The following is a 17,069-nucleotide window of genomic DNA, read 5'->3' as shown; positions in this document are numbered from 1 at the left end:
ATAACTGAAAAAGGGGGCATCCTTTGTATTCAAAGAGACTGTGAGGAATAAAGGGCCATCCTCTAAAACGAGACTCGTAAAGGGCATGGGAGGACAGCTGGCTTGTAGGGTGACACCACTTCCAGCTGTGCGACCAAGATTTCCCATGCAAGGCATGGTAACCGCAGTTTAAGGCTGTCATTCCTGCTAGTGCTCAGAGTTGATTTAAATGCACCAGGCTCGGTTTCACCCTAACCGAATTCATCATCGTCATGGTGGGAAAATACTATTTGTGTTATAGGAGAAAACAATAAACGGCAAAAGGCATTTTATGACTAGTACAGGATATTAAGGCTGGAATGATCCATAGGAGAGGAGACAGGAGTAAACATCAGAGGAGAACTCCATACACAACTCACTGAAAGTCAGAACACAAGGAGTCACTCCAGGCTTTGAGTCTGGCAGCACATCGGGGTCAGTATTATCCTCCTCATATTATAAATGTGAGTTGGGGGACAGTAGTGTTTCAAACTTGGAATATTGTAGTGGCCTGCTTAACATCACCCAATATATTCATAGCTGGGTTGTGTGCTAAACTAATGAATTTCTGGGCTCGCTGCTCATTTTCTTTACCACGGTCCATGAAGGACGTTGCTGTTCTCCCTGCCCAGCTCTAATATGTTGGACAGCTTGTCCTTATGACCGTCCCAATTCCAAGGAGAATTTCCACACCAACAGCAAATACTTGCAGAAACATTCAATTAAAGGCATGGATACTCTCCATGTAGTCAGGACAAGTCAATATAGAAGTTCCAAGCACTGTACATAGTTGTTCTCTGTAAAAGAACAACACAAAGCTTAAAATGTGACAAGGAACTAAAGGTGATGTGGGAAATCGTCGGAAACTGTGAAGAGCCAGATCGTCTAAGACTAGGACCCCTCCCCTACCATCCACTCCCCCTTGCCTCTGTCTAGCTGTTTTACCTCTTGGCCAACAAAGGAAGGAAATATGAGGGAGTGTCCTAAACATTCCTCCCTCCCACATCCATCTTCTGTTGATGAGATTTGGGTTTACAAGGATGGCATTAAAGACAGAGCCGATTAAGGGAGGGGGCAGAATTCTGCTCTACAATAATTATCTTAATTGTTTTATTTCTAATGTAAAAGCCAGAGGTGACCTTGATGCAGCATTAGTTCCAGCCAGCATATACTTGTGTGCCATTTCCACACACATCTATAACCCAGGACCTATAGAAATGTCTGTAACTTAATTTTAAAGAGCTACCATTACCAGACTGTGGGCATGCTGTCACACAGCTTATGCATTTGGTTTCTCTGACTGGTTGAGCCTATGTCCTAAAAGTGGGAGAGGTGTGATAGTTGTGAGGAAGCTACTCTGTGACCAGCCTGGGCAGTGTTTCTCCACTGGGCACTGTTTCTGGGCAGTGTTTCTCCACAGGCCACTGCCTACAGCATCCCTGGCATCCTTCTTTCCAAAGTGACTCACTCAAGTTCAGTGACTGAACTTAAATATCCCACAGCACCTAAGACACGGGGTCCAGCTAAATATACATCAGCTAATGCACTGGTGTTGCCACCAGGCCTGAAATGCCAAAAGGCAAATACTGCACCACATGAAGACACACATACTCAAAGCCTTTTCTACATTTGAACATATATCATGTTTTTCCATTTGCGGTACTTGAAGGTCGATTCCAAAAGATCCCACCTGAGAAACGTCTTTGCCCCTGTGGAGATCGTAGCACTGAAACAGCGGCAGACGTCCTCCTGTCTTGTACTCTCTACAAAGACCTGAGGAACAAGATCATCACTCCACTCCTACTAACCATCCCAGGGTGCTCAACCACTGCCACAATGTCCTTTCTTCTATCAGATCAAAATGAGCAGGTAACAGCAAAGGTTGCTAGGTTCATAGCAGGGGCAATCAGAATAAGGGCCACTAACTGACAGCTGATTTAGGACTTTAAATTGTGCTCTTATATCAAATTTCCTTTTCTGAGTATACTGTAATGTTATACTGTTAATATGGCCATTGGCTAATGCGAATAAAGTTTTATCTTACCTATTATTAATCTCATTTGGGGATCTAGTTGGACTGTTTATATTAATGTTTAAAGCAGGACTGACGACTTATTATTTTTTGCTAATGTGAGCTAAAGGTGTTGGTTTTTCTATTTGCATTTTTTAAAAGAGAGTTGGGGACATACTTATAAGTCTCTTCTATGATTTCCTTAATATCTGAGACTGAAGCGTATACAAGGATGTCCTAATTTTTTTAACAACTCGCCTCGGATCTGTAAGATTTTTTATTCCAGAGATACCACACCTTAAACACAATAAATAAGGAAGAAATACAACAACCAAGGGAGTCCTTCCAGGGGAGGGAGCATCATGGCCGAATGAACAAAGATTCTCAAAGAGCTATGAATACCCGAAACACCTAAAGGAAAGTACCCATATTTCTGAAAGACACACTTCTGGCAGCCTCTGTTGGGTTTGGAACTTAACAGGTTAAGAAGTTCCCATGATGCCTCAGCATTCTGACGTCAGCTTTAGAAGCTGGGAGGAGTTTCGTTTTCTCTGTTCCTCTCTGGTCTCTGAGGGAAGAGGTCGCAGTTTTTAGTCATGGCTGCGGTGAGCCCAGGAGATTCCTGGGGAATGTCGGAATAAAGATACTGAAATGGACAAACCTGGTCTCTGTGTGTTTGTCGGAAGCTAAGTGAAGCTTACGTGACAGTTTTCGCTGCTGTGTTCAACTCTGCTGAGGCGTGACTGGAGAGCTACTGGAGACGGAGCTGAGTGGCGCAGCTCGGAGGAAGCGCGCCGGGCATAAAGAGCTAATTGTGGATCGTAAATCAATTAGCGGGGGTCACGCCAAACCAATAAATCAACCCACAGGTTATGGGTGCTTAATCACCGATCGTAAAAACTGTCACAGAAATGCGTTTGAAGTCTGCGGTCTGAAGCAGAGACGCTGGCAGGAGTTTTTGCCTGGTGTTAAGAGGCAAAGGAGAGCTGCGGAGCTAAGAGAGCGGCTGGCTGAAAGACACAGAGGTTTGCCTGTGCTGAGAGCTGAGTGCTGGGAGCTGAAGAGCAGCTGGAAAATCGTTTCTCCACGGATGGGTGCCGGAGGAGCTTGTAATCTGTGAGTACAGCTTGGGGCCCCTTGGGAGAACGGAAGACGATGGCAGACAGCCAGGTCTTGGAGGACATTGCGTTTGAACAGCTCACTCTAAGAAGTTGGGCAAGGGCGTAAAGTCAGCAAGGGCTGTCTGGGAATGTGCTGCTGGGATGTGCTGTGAAGCTTCAGCAGGAGGCCAGAGCCCTGGAGGAAGTATTGAGAAAAGCCTGGAGATGGCTGCAGCCCCTGTTCCTGATGTTTTAGCCTCAAGGAGTGCTAGTGAGCAGGTCGGGGGGGCGAAGGATTCCAAAGGCAAGTGTAAAGGCTTGTCCACTGTGCGTGCTGGAGTGGAATGTCAACAAAGCAGGTTCCCAGAAAGCCGCAGTGGGAGCCAGGACAGAGGGGGCGGAGCTGGCAAGGAGTGCTTTACCGGGAGAAGGAGGGCCAAGCCAGCTGGGAGGAGCCCCGGGCAGTGTTTTTCCACTGGAGTTCGTCGTTGCTGCCCATGGAGAGTGGAGACAGCTGGGCAGGAAGGTCCCAAGGTCAACCAGCTGAGTTCCCATGGGAATCAGTCTCGGAGAGGAGGCCAGCGTGGGAACGCAAGGGAAAGACGTGGTTCAGACGCTGGGGAGGGTTGTTTTCTTATCACTGCTTCTATGGCAACTGTGAAGAACAACTCCAGCCAGGACACGGTGACACGCTGGGTGTTGAATACTGCTGTTGGTCAGCACCTGCTAAGCGAGCCTGCTGGCGAAATGCGGAACTGCAGGGCTGTTTCAACAGGACACAACTGTGATGTTAGCAGACGGAATGAGAAAGTCGGTTTCTGCTGTGGCTAACATGTTTTTTTCTCCTTTACAGGAGGAGCTAGAGGTCTACGTTGTGCCGGGACTGAATTGTTGTTTGTTATCCATTTTCAGAGGGGGGAAACAAGTGGCCAACGTGAAAAGGGGGCAGAACAATCTCTTTGTTCTGGAGTCACCTCTGGAGGGTGGTGGGAATGCTGGAAAAGCACAGGCGCAGTGTGCTAAGGTTCCCAGTCATGTGCAAAAGCTGCACAGGTGCACAAAAGGGTACAAACTCCGGAAATGTGGGAGGTCCCTAGGGTGCAGGGCATGCAAGGGTGCACAGGTACATGGTTTTCCCGGGTTTGGGAGGGTAGCCAAAGAGCCCTTTGAGCTCTTTGAGGCAGGTGGTCCAAAAGGTTCAGGACATGATCTTCTGTGGATATGATCCTGCAACCAATGGGTGGAAGTTTGCATACCCAGAGGGTGATCAAACCAAGCTGCTGGTCAGTAAGCAGGCTGAGTTCTGTGAACAGAATGGGTGTTCAAGGCTCAGGGATAGTCCTGTTTTTCTCTCAGAATGTCTGTCTGATTCTGAGGAGGAAAGGGAGGCAGAGGCTGATCCCGGTGATAGGGACCAGGTCCAGGATCAGGGTTCAGAACCCGGTGATGGGGACCAGGTCCAAGATCAGGGTTCAGGGCAGGTCTGGGCATCTCCAAAGGTTGTGAAAGGAGTGTCCAGGTGTGAGGCTTCATCTCCGGTTAGCGTAATGGAGAAAGCTCACAAACAGGGTGTCAAGTCAGAGGGGGAAGGATCTGACGGAGAAGACACAACTGCTGGCCCAAATGGGTCAGTAGGGTTTCAGGTCACAAGTGCGTGGAAAAGTGTCGCACAGTGTGATTCTGGGAGTGTTGAAGGGGTTCAACAGGTGCCTGGGAAAGATGCCGGGAAGTGGCATAAGGCAAAGGGGAAGGTGTTGAACTCAAAAAGGTCTTGTCAGAATGGTTCGGCAAGAGGGGGTGTTGGGTTTGGAACTTAACAGGTTAAGAAGTTCCCATGATGCCTCAGCATTCTGACGTCAGCTTTAGAAGCTGGGAGGAGTTTCGTTTTCTCTGTTCCTCTCTGGTCTCTGAGGGAAGAGGTCGCAGTTTTTAGTCATGGCTGCGGTGAGCCCAGGAGATTCCTGGGGAATGTCGGAATAAAGATACTGAAATGGACAAACCTGGTCTCTGTGTGTTTGTCGGAAGCTAAGTGAAGCTTACGTGACAGTTTTCGCTGCTGTGTTCAACTCTGCTGAGGCGTGACTGGAGAGCTACTGGAGACGGAGCTGAGTGGCGCAGCTCGGAGGAAGCGCGCCGGGCATAAAGAGCTAATTGTGGATCGTAAATCAATTAGCGGGGGTCACGCCAAACCAATAAATCAACCCACAGCCTCAGTTCTTGTACACCACTTCCTAGTGTGATCTGTGTGTCTTTTTGGAAAATTATCAGACTGTGAAATATGAATGTTGAGTTCTACAGTTGTTCCATGGCAGCAAACATTACAAAGTCCTCCAATACTGAATTTGAGTGGCCCTGTGCCAATGACTATGAAAGGATAATGCTTCTTCCTACAAACAAATCAAAGGTTACAGCGTACCCAAGGGAAACTTAGGTATGCGGAAGCTCGTGATACTTAACATTTGTCCCCCCAAACAGGGACAAAATCCCTCCCCCCCAAGTTGTATATGCAATTCTCAGCTTATTTGACCACTTGCATTCCTTCATTCTAGACCAAGGGCTTAAGCGTGCACATCATTTTTTAAAAAGCTCAGAACCAGGCAGACATGGCTGGCCCACCCCAACAATAAGGGAGGGAATCCTCTACCTCCCCCGTCACCATTTCCTTGACACGGGACATCATAGCCACCATCTCCTCTATTTCATCCCAAGTTTTTCAGAGCTTTGTAAATTAATACAAGAACATTGAACCTGGCTAGGTAGCAGATAGGCAGCTTCTGCAGAGATTTTAACAACAGTGTAACATGTTGTCACCTATCTGCCCCCATCAGCAGTTTAGCCACCACAGACGAGGCCCAAGGGCAGCCCCACGTACAGCATATTGTAGTAATTAAGACTTGAGGTTACCAACATATGAACTACAGAAGTCGGCTGTCCCTGACCAGGAACGGCCATACCTGGTGAACCAGATGAAGCTGGTAGAAGGCACTCCTAGCCAGAGAGGACACTTGAGCCTCTAGGGACAAAGATACATCCAGGGGTACCAAAAGAGCCTCCATCTTCTCAGGATTCCAACACAATTCATTAGCCCTCCTGCAGGTCCACCACTGCATCCAGACACTGGACCAGAGCTTGCACAGCCTCATATCTGATTCAGATGTCACCAAGAAATAGGGTTGTGTGCCATTGCCTTTCACTGAAATGCCTTGTGATATAATATAATATAATGAAATAATATAAATATTGTGTGTATCTGCTACATCTAACAGAAGGTTGAAAATTAATCACATCCAGGCCAGATCAGGTAGGGAAGAAGTAGCTTTGCACTGCAGGGTTTAATCCATCCAGAACTTCATAGTTAGTGTGACACCCTGGTTTTATGTGTGGGTTTGTGAGTGTGCACTTGTGTGCACATATGCTCTGGAGCCCCTCATGCAAACTCACAAATGTCTACATTTTTATTTATGGAAATTCGCATCCAACTAAGCCATTCTCTGAGTAGATCCACTGAAATCAATGCACTTGACTTAGTCAAGGACAATGATTTCAATGGGTCTGTTCTGACTTGGGGATACATTGTTCAGGGAGGGGGGGGGATACCCAGTTGTGGGGGCACACTGTCCAACAACAGTGAATAACTGTTTAACAGCTTGAAGAAGCAAAGTCGACAGTCAATGGCAATTAGCTAGATCAAGCCATCAGCTGCCATAGTAACGGCTGCCTCAGAAACCGTGCCTTTTAGGGGGCTTGGCACAGGCCTATCCCCTCTCTTGTCCTTTTATAATCACATATAAAACAGAGGAAACCATCTCCTTGGTACTTCCTTTCACACTCATTCCTAAGGTCTTGCATCTGGATGAGAAGCATGTCCCGGAGAGCAGTGGGAAATATCTTCACATGCCTCCTGTCCTTGTTCTTGGGATTGGAGCCCCGAACAAACCAGGCCAAGCTGACATTCCTCAGGAATCAACCTGGCACTCCTTAAAATGTTGGGAGAGGGAAGGGAAGAAAACACTTATTCTCTGAAACCTCTGCTTCCCTTACACGGCTGTGCTCTTTCTCTAGTCACAGAATGCCACCCACTGGCTGAGGATACTGTGCTGTGATCATGTGGGCTTCTCCAACTGGGCTTTTTACTTCTTCCCAATATAATTCCAGGCACTCTGCAGAGTCTAGTTTGCATGGGTAAAAATGAAATGACAACATTACTGTGTTAAGTCTAATGGCTTGTCTTCCTTAGCTCTGACAGGGGTCCATTTCAGACACTTGATCGGAAGAATATGGCTTTAGACATCTGTACCCTGCCACATATTCATAGCCTCTAGCAAGGAACAATGTAAGTAAGCATTTGAAGCTAATACATGTTGATTTTCTGATCTTCATGAGTTTTTAATCTCTCTAAGAAACCCATATGTCATTAGAAAGGCCATGCGTAAGTGAAGGATACAAAATGAAGATAAAATTTAACTACTCTCTGATGCACTGCAGCCCATCCCTTCCCCTTATAACTCAGGTAGACAAGATGGCGCCTTCCCAATGTTATCATACTCCAACTTCCACCAGCCCCAGCCAGTGTAGCCAATAGCCAGGAATGATGGGAGCTGTAGGCCAGAAATATCTGCAAGGCATCACATTGGCTACTTCTGACACAGTAAGAACCCTCATTCTGTGTGGGTAGGGAGAATGTATACCAGCATATAATTTTTACAAGAACACTTGTGATGATTTAAAATCTTTTCATTGTGGTTGTATGAACTTCTGTTCTTAAATGAGATCTGAAAGTCCTTCCACCAGCCTCTAGAAAGTGGTCTTTAAAAATCAGGCAAGCCTGGATAAGTGAAGATGGGGAAGGGAAATAAGACAGGAAAAAATGAAATGACTCATGGTTATCCGCCAACCTCTACAAAAGCTAAAAAACAAAAAGTATTCCAAGCCAAAAACTCAGCTTAAGTAATTCATTTGTTTCTACTAGTAGTTCTCCTATTGCAAGCTGTCATCTCTGCTAATGCTTCTACCTTCTGTGTTTGTGCCCACACACAAATACACACACACACACACACACACACACACACACACACACTCTTTAACAATGCAAGTGGTTTTTTCTGACTCAAAAGCTTTGCCAGAAGCCCTTTTTGAATCCCTCCAACATGTGATAATGAGCCTTGGCAGGTGCCCACCCCCTATGATTTTGATAATGTTTTGTTAGCAGCTGCCGGTGCACAGAGAAGAAAACATGTTATGCAAGTCATTGTTACTTTTGTATTTATAGAAGCCATAAAGAAATACATAATTATAAACACGTTTTATGGGCAACTGCATATTTCAAGTTATTAGCACGAGCTTTTAAGGAGGCAGGTCTACAAAGGAAATGTTATTTTATACTTCCTTTTATTCATTATTTTACATGAACATTTTATCTTTAATCTTTATTTTTAAAAGACACAGTTGTTCATTTTCTGTCTTTCCTAGCTCTTGGTAATTAGCAAGGGAGGACAGAAGTGATTATATATTGTCTGTTCTACTAGGGAGACAAAATGTTTAGATTCACCATCAACTCAGCAAAGCAAAAATCTAAAGAGCCCTCTTGCATCACCCATCACAGCCCTTTTTTGTGGAGTATACAGGTGTACACAGACACAAATGGATGCTTAATGGTGCCTATGCAATTTGGGACGTAGAAACCTCTGACTTCTGCATGTCTGGAATGAAGTCCACTGTATACAAAGGGAACAGTCACATCCGCTTGCCCACCCACTTTTTGCCTCTGGTCCTGTCCAGCACCAGCAAGCAACCTCTTACGAACATGGCGCTCAAGCTGAAAAATATCCCCCACCTCTGTTTTACAGGAAAGCTTTCTAGATAAATGATCAATGATCAACTTCCATATCTCTGCTGCTATTCTATGTAGGCATTCAGCAGGATTCAGTCCACCTAAAATCTGCAGTTCATGGTGGATTGTGGTCATCTGTGTGCAACACATGACCTTTGAAATGCCCAGTACACATAATGTCCTCAGCTTCCAAGTGATATGTATGAAGATCTCAAGAACCCACTGGTCTTTCCATACCCAGATGGCAATAATACCAGGCTGTGTACACACAACATTTTATTCTAGAATCAATGGAGACTGAGTACTTGTTTCTTCTATGTAGTTCACATACAATCTAGATCTATTGCGTATTCCGCCTTCCTTGAAAAACATTGCTTGAGAAGCTGGTTTAATTCAGAGGGGATCGAGACCTCATTGCAGATTGTTTCCATTTGAAATGCAGTGTGTCCATTTGAAGAGAAATGTAAGCAGACCCATGAATGGGGGAATGTATCAACACCTGCCCAATAACACTGTGGGTGGGTGTATACCAAGGCTGCAGTCACCACTTCCTACTTAATTTACCTGGAGCATCTGCAGGAAGGAAAAGGCATAGATAACCTAATCAAGGTGAGGGTTTTCAAATGTGTAGCAAGTAACCACACACCTCTTGAGAATGGCAGGATCTAGAATCAAAGACTGAAAGCAGCATGTTGATGATGAGGATGAATGATTCTGGACTGAGAAAAACTACATTTTTGTTTTACGAACAGGTTAGGGTGCATGCAGTCTCAATTTGTACCATGCCTTAAAACTCTTGTGACCTGTATCTCAAGATGTGGCAGTTGTGGACTGGACAAAGGTGATCCGTTTCTCATTCTACACATTCAGGGAACACTGCAGATCCACACCTTGATGTTCAGGTAGCCCCATCAGCCAATTCCAGTACACAGCAATTGGTGCACTACACCCAAAACCGTTTTCTTGCTTTCCCATTCAAGATTTGCAGCACTCCCTCAACATCATTCTTCAAAAGGGCAGAAAAAACAAAAGCAATATGCAAGGTATTTCCAGGTACTTACAGCCGAGACAATGCTTGGTTATTCTGGAAAAGGAGCTCTGGCAAAGTGTGCAGCTGGTTCCGATTCAGACGTCTAGGAAAACAGAGGGGAAGGAAGTTTCATAAGCATTCACAGACTCCCATCATCCCTGATCACTGGTCATGGTAGCCTGGGTTGATGGGAGTTGGGAGTCCACAGGTTCTGCACCTTACTATATGTCCTACAACAATAGCAGCTGGGCTTAAAGGTCACTTGGTATTGTTGATGCCACTAGTAGTCTTTGTGCCCCAATGATCTCGCAGCTTAACTAGAATACCTCCCTAAAACCTTGACCGATATTTTTCAGCCAACTATTCCATTTGCTTCAGCACACCCTTACAGATTAAGAACATAAAAATACTTGTGATAAAAGGTACAAGTGTGTATTTTCAAGAGAGAAGAGGGGTACATACCCTGTCAAAGGTACGTAGGAATGTACAGGTAAACTATACAGATGTGCCGAAATAAAAATGTCCGGTAGCACCTTAGAGACTAACTAAGTTTGTTCTGAGTATAAGCTTTCGTGTGCATGCACACTTCAGATGCACACGAAAGCTTATACCCAGAACAAACTTAGTTGCTCTCTAAGGAGCTAGTGGACATTATTTATTTATTTATTCCGACTGCGTCAGACCAACACAGCTACCTACCTGTATACAGATGTGTGCAGTTTTAGGGGGGGGTTAAATTCAGATTGCAAACTACATGTGTTTTAAAATATAATTTAGTATTGTTTTTAAGGAAGGGGGAGAACAAATACTCTGAATGGGCAACTGATACAAAGGACCAAGTATCAAGACACAACTAGATAGAGGTCCAATTGTGGTGTTTGCAGATTTGTACAGGACATGGATAAAGGTCAGAGAGTGGCCACAGATTAATGAAAAGGCAATGCAGCCTAAACTTCCAATAATAAATTACCCATGATGCTTTATGGATGAAGATTGGGGTTTCTGTATGATATCTCTATACTGATGAAAGTCCATTTAGCCTGGCATTTGCCAATTAAAGGGGTAGCATGTTCTGCATAATGCTAGGCATGCCAGTCTCATCCAGGACTGCACTGGAACAACCCTTTCCCCCTGGCAGTGGCAGGACAAGGGAAGGATATATTCAGAGACAATAAAAGCACGTTTCGCAGGTGACAATTTACAGCTGTTGTGTGGAAAAGAGGCAGACACAGCTTGGGTTGATTTGAACACTGCCCCTCGTTGAACGCACACTGCTGAGAATTATTTTAGATCTGAAAGAAATGGTGAACAGACTGGGAAGCATCTGGGTGTAAATGCCAGCCAGGCTGTTCAGGGCTGGGTGTAAAAACACTTAGTGTTCACACCATCTGCTTGTGTCAGCAGGAGGGTGGGGGTGGAGAAGCACTGGTTCTTGGTGTAGGTACTGGAGCTGACTGCTTTTGAGCTGTTCTTTCCACTCCTGTCCCAGTCCCACCTCTGAACTTCCTAGGACCAAGAAACCCACCAAGTGCATGATCCCAAGCCTGTGAATGGCCTGCATGGAGGGGAGAGAGAAAACAGGGTTTCTGCTGGGAAATCTCTACACGCCCCCCCCACCGCGTGCCACACACACATCTTTTCCCTCTGTGTGTATACTTTCCCCCACCCCCAGCTTCTGTAGTTTGATCAGTTCCCTGAGACACTCACAGTCGCTCCAGCTCTTTCATGTCGTCGAACACCCCTCGCTCCACCACGCTGATCTGGTTTTCCATCAGCTGCCTGAAAAAGGAATAAGAGCATCAGAGCTGGGATAGCAGAAGGGAAAAACAAGAGGAAGAGGACAAAGGGAGCCCAGCATCCTAGCAGATGGGAGTTCCTCTTTGTTGGGCTGACTGTGCACAGGATAGGGAAGGGTGTGTGAGTGTTTGTTGAAGGCAAGTTACTGTACAAAGGCATAAATTTGCCCCCTTTGCTCCTGGCCCTGCTCACTACTGGCATGTGGCCCTCAGAAGGTTGCCCAGAAAGAAATGCAGTCCTTGGGATGGAAAAGGTCCCCACCTCTGAATTAAAGGGAACACACACACACAGCAGCCCCACTTGGCTTCAGTAATAACAGGGGTGTAGACATGAGGATAATATCACTTTGGAGGCAGCAGGGAGAGGCCACTCACAGAACTCGCAGCTGCTTCAGTCCAGCAAAGTCATTTTTGTGGATGCGGGTGATGTTGTTCCCATTCAGTTCCCTGTGAAGTGAAGGACAGAAACACTATAAGTTAGGAAGTAGACACATGGTGCTAGGCTTCAGCCAGGACCAGTTAAAACACATTCAGCTGCCTGAGGCAGAGGACAAAATGGCGCCTGCCCACTGCCATGCCATGTAGAGGCTATGACTGGACTAGCAGTTGAATCTTATTCCAAGACTCGTGATGGGACAGTATGCTCAAATGCACCTGAGGGCAGCAACCTAGCTTAGAGGCTGCAGGGCAGGTTATGTGCGCAATGAGGAGCTCTCTCCTCCACTCACTACCTCCACCTGAGGTGGTCGCCGCACTTTACCTAATGGTAGGACCAGCTCAGTGCCAGATACGTAGTCCCAAACGCAAGAGTGCTAGCCTCATATGTACTATTTCCACACAAGCAAAACAGAGTTCACCTGTCCTGGACACCTTACTATGCTTTCCACATAGTTAGCACCATATTTCACAAGAGTTCATCTACTGAGCAACAGGGGGTTGTGAGCCTTTTACATGCATGCACGCACACATACACATAGATAGGCAGACAGGCAGGACCCACCTTAATCTTTTGACTGTAAATTATTTTAACTAATTTTAATCCTGTATGTTATAGCGTGGTAACCCATGCTGGAATCTTGTGGTGAAGGGCAGGTAAGAAATGGAATAAATGGAATAAAAAACAAAATAGCTATTTCACAAACTTGAGATAGGTCTGAATTCTGACATTTCAACAGCATCGTTTTTCCCTGCCTGCTTCACTGCAAAAAACGGGGGGGGGGGGGATATATATTCCTCCTCAATCCTTTGCCTCTTCACTGGTATGAAAAACTAGCTCCATGGCCTCCAGTTGTAGTGCATTGATGCCCCTCTCTGACCTTCAGGTCTCTGTGCTACAGCTATTCAGTTTCAAGTTTCGTTCTACAATTACTGAGGATGAGAAACAAACTAGTCCCCTCCCTTTCCTCCCCCCCCTTTTCAATTGAGCCCCCAAATCAGAACCAAAAGTAGCCAGTGGGAGGACTGGTAAGGTTCACCAACAGAAGAGAGGAAAGGAAAAACCTGACTGGTTTGAGCAGGAGTGAAAACCAGAGCCTGGATAGACTAGGGAGAGATTTTAGATGGGATCTGGGATATACAAAGAGTCTGTGTTGAGACAGCGTTAAATATGTGAAACTGTAGGTGTGTAATGTAGAGTGTGGAAGTGATGGCTATATGGTATGTATTTAGGGTTCTGGGTGTTCAAAGATATCTTTTCTAGCCCAATGTGGTGGCAAAGGAGACTGACACACAGGGAACCACTAATTACTTGTCATGGCTGGAGGAAGCGCCTTTGTGTGCAATGCCAACTCTCTGTCCTTCCAACTGTGATGAATGTGGAGTTTTGGATGCGTCAGAGCAAACATACACAGCACCAGCTTTTCTTCCCACTCTCAGCTTCAACCCACTGCCTACTGATAGGAGGGTCCTGGGACAATTTCTTTGCAATTCCACCTCAGCCAGACTGTTCCACAAACGGATAATTTGTATGCTTGGCTTGCGTAGGGTCAAGACTATGGATATGGCTTCGCCCATGAAACAAGCAAGCATCATCCCTCGGAGAGACCTCATTGTCCAGCTGAAACGGCAGCTAATTGCATCCATTCGATCACAAAGATTGCTGGCCTCCTTTCATTATGAGACTGCTTGGTGCGGGTGGAATGGGGAAGCACGTTTCCAAGACATCAGGAAGGACCACCCTGAATGGATGGGGTGAACAAGCATTGCTCCCTGCCCTTTTGTGTCAGGCTGAAACCTACACTCATTCCTGCTGCAATTATGCAAGCTACAATGACAAACATGCATGGCATAATAAGAACCTGAGGCAGCTAAAAGGCTAATCGCGTACCCACCAGTACATAGTGGCTCCAATCTGGTATACCATCTTCCAGGAGTGCACTTCTGAGCAAGTCACATGACCCACATGACATCACCCCCCCCCAAAAAAACCACTTTTCCCAGGCACAGCACCCAAAAATGCACATTTTGGGGTGCCATGCAAAAGCGCTGCCTCAAAAAGCGCCTTTTCAGGGCGAGAGTGTGGCCCAAAATTGTGCAAAATCGTGGCGGCCAAAATGGCTGCCGTCCTCTCGTGAGAAAATATGGGATGTCCCATTTTTTTCCAGGACAGTTGATGGGAATGTAACTGCTCAGCAACCTGAATGATTTGGAGCTCGATGTTCTCCACAGAAATAGAGAGCAAGATGCAAAAACTTGCATTTTACAAGTCTCTTTCCTTTCAGTTCCTGAAATAGGGAGCAGCTAAAGGTAAAGGTATCCAAAACAGGGATAGTCAACATGGTGCCTTCCAGATGTTTTTAGACTACAATTCCCATCTTCCATAGCCAGCATGGCCAGTGATCGGGGCTGATGGGAGTTGTAGTCCATCAACATCTGGGAAACACCCCCGTTAGCTACCCCTGCTCCAAAAGAGGAAAGACCTCTGTTCCTTTAAGAGTTCTGAGGAAAACATAAGTCAGACAGGTGCAACTTCTCCCATCATTGGCGGGGAAAACTACACCTACTGAATTGTTGCCTCTTGCTTTTAATGGGGAAGAACTCCCAGTTCTTTTAGGGATATTGTCAATCTAGCTAAGGATGAAAACATACAAGTGGAACGTAGATCACCAAAGGAAAGAACAGCCTACGGTTTTTAAGGCCATGTTAAAAATCTAGCTAACCGTCGGCGTTGTCATCGTCCCGTTCCCCCCCTCCCCCGCCCCACAACATTTATAAGGCAGGGGAAACTGCCAAGGTAATCTTGTCCTCAAGCGCACAGGATCATAATAACAGTGTTTTGCTGCTTGCTGGCATGTTGTGAAGAGAAATTTAAACCGTGCCAATAAAAGGCTCAGAACCTCCAGAGACAGGGAATTCGAAAAGGCCATTCAAGAGAACATCACAGCAGTCAAGACAACTGCCAGAAAGAGAGAGAGAGTGAGTTTGTTGCAGCTGTTGAAACTGTTCTAATGTTTATGCGCCTCAGTGGGTGCCTCGACGCACAGCCCTATGCTCAATCACATATGGAAGGAGGAATAGCAGTTAGAAATCAGGGTCATGTGTTCAAGGGCTTTCTGGGGTAAACCAACCACTCCAAACAAAATGACTTCATCAGGAAATTACCATTTATATTGCTTGTGGTGTCTAGGGGCCATCTAGGAGATGTGCCTATTGTCTTGGGTGCCACATGTGAACTCAGCTGCAGGTGTGCAGGCAGAAGCATAGTCATGTACACACACACAAATGCCAGAGTAGATCATAAGCCGCAACGTTAAGAAATTTACATTTTCAATTACAAAAGCGCAACCTTTTGGCTCGGGGCTCCCAGCTCGGGGCAGCCAGTGCTAGAAGGGAATAAAGTGCTTCCTGGTATAGCTGAATCTTTTTGTTTTACCCCCTCAGTGCAGGCTACCCCCACCCCTCTGCTCCAGTTTCCTATCTCAATGTGACTATTAAGTTACTGGTGTCAGAGTGCACTTCTCTGAAAAGCACCTGATTGTCAATTCAGTAAGGATGCCAAGTGAATGCAGCGTAACTCCTTAGTTTTAGCATGCTAAGGGGGAAGCATCCCATCCTACAGCTCAAAAGGGAGAGGGGGTTGTATTCAATGTCACACTAAGGCACGCTAAGGCATTCTGTCACTAAAAGCACTTCTGACCCTCCAGAGCAGATTTGGGGATGACATAGGGATGCAGGGTCCAATTGCACTTGCATCATTGTGCTGGTTTTCACTAATGAAACAATCTGGTTTAATACAGCCCTGGATGTTTTGTTTGTCACTTTCTTTGCACACTGAAATGTCAAAATGAACACCTTTGACAACAGATTAAAAGGTAAAGGGACCCCTGACCATTAGGTCCAGTCATGACCGACTCTGGGGTTGCGGCGCTCATCTTGCTTTATTGGCCGAGGGAGCTGGCGTACAGCTTCTGGGTCATGTGGCCAGCATGACTAAGCCGCTTCTGGCAAACCAGAGCAGCACACGGAAATGCCGTTTACCTTCCCGCCGGAGCGGTACCTATTTATCTACTTGCACTTTGACGTGCTTTCGAACTGCTAGGTTGGCAGGAGCTGGGACTGAGCAACGGGAGCTCACCCCGTCGCAGGGATTCGAACCGCCGACCTTCTGATCGGCCAGTCCTGGCTCTGTGGTTTAACCCACAGCGCCACCTGCGTCCCTAGTGACAACAGATTACATTTTGCCAATGATTAATTAGCTATTTCCCGGCTTCCTGATATGCCAAGGACATACAATCGTATACAGGGATAACCATCTTGCAAAAACAACACAAATCTTCATAGTAAGAGGGTCCCCATCCACACCAAACATGTAAAGCACTTTTGTACCATTTTAACCATTGTGGCTTTCCCCAAAGAATCCTGGGAACTGGGGTTAGTTAAGGTTCTCCTAGGAACTCTCAGCACCCTTAACCAGTTCCCAGGATTCTTTGAGGGAAGTCATGACTTAAAGTGATGAAAGAGTGCATTAAATGCTTGGAGTGGATGAGTCTCCCAGACCTGTAGCCATGAGAGGCACATCAAATGTATTTGCCTCTCTATATAGAAGGCACCTCAATACATTTAAACATCATTACCTCTACAGGCATACAAGAGGGATATAGACTGAGGATTCACTGGCTTATTCCTCCCCATCAGCAAAGAGTGTAGATGGATTAATGATATATTTTAGGCTTCCTCCATATTCTGTGAGCTCAGAACAGGTTACAGTATTTTCAGTTATGAATAGATAGTACCTGCCCTGCTCCAGGCATATATCTTTAGACCAGATGTTTCTGTTTAGATCAAA

General features: G+C 45.9%; 1 protein-coding gene across 1 annotated transcript in view; it reads right to left on the bottom strand.

Annotated features, from left to right (window-relative positions):
- The window catches only part of SLIT1 (slit guidance ligand 1), a 123,343-nt gene that overhangs the window by 83,611 nt on the left and 22,663 nt on the right, over positions 1–17,069 (bottom strand). Inside the window, exons 2-4 of the mRNA XM_081007573.1 lie at positions 12,161–12,232; positions 11,697–11,768; positions 10,021–10,092 (exon numbers count right to left, since the gene is read on the bottom strand). Coding sequence (XP_080863699.1) covers positions 10,021–10,092; positions 11,697–11,768; positions 12,161–12,232 — 216 coding nt within the window. The remainder of the gene's footprint in view (positions 1–10,020; positions 10,093–11,696; positions 11,769–12,160; positions 12,233–17,069) is intronic.

This window comes from Podarcis pityusensis (assembly GCF_964106645.2).
Source record: "Podarcis pityusensis genome assembly, chromosome: 5".
Taxonomy (NCBI): domain Eukaryota; kingdom Metazoa; phylum Chordata; class Lepidosauria; order Squamata; family Lacertidae; genus Podarcis; species Podarcis pityusensis.
This window is presented reverse-complemented; position numbering and strand designations above follow the sequence as displayed.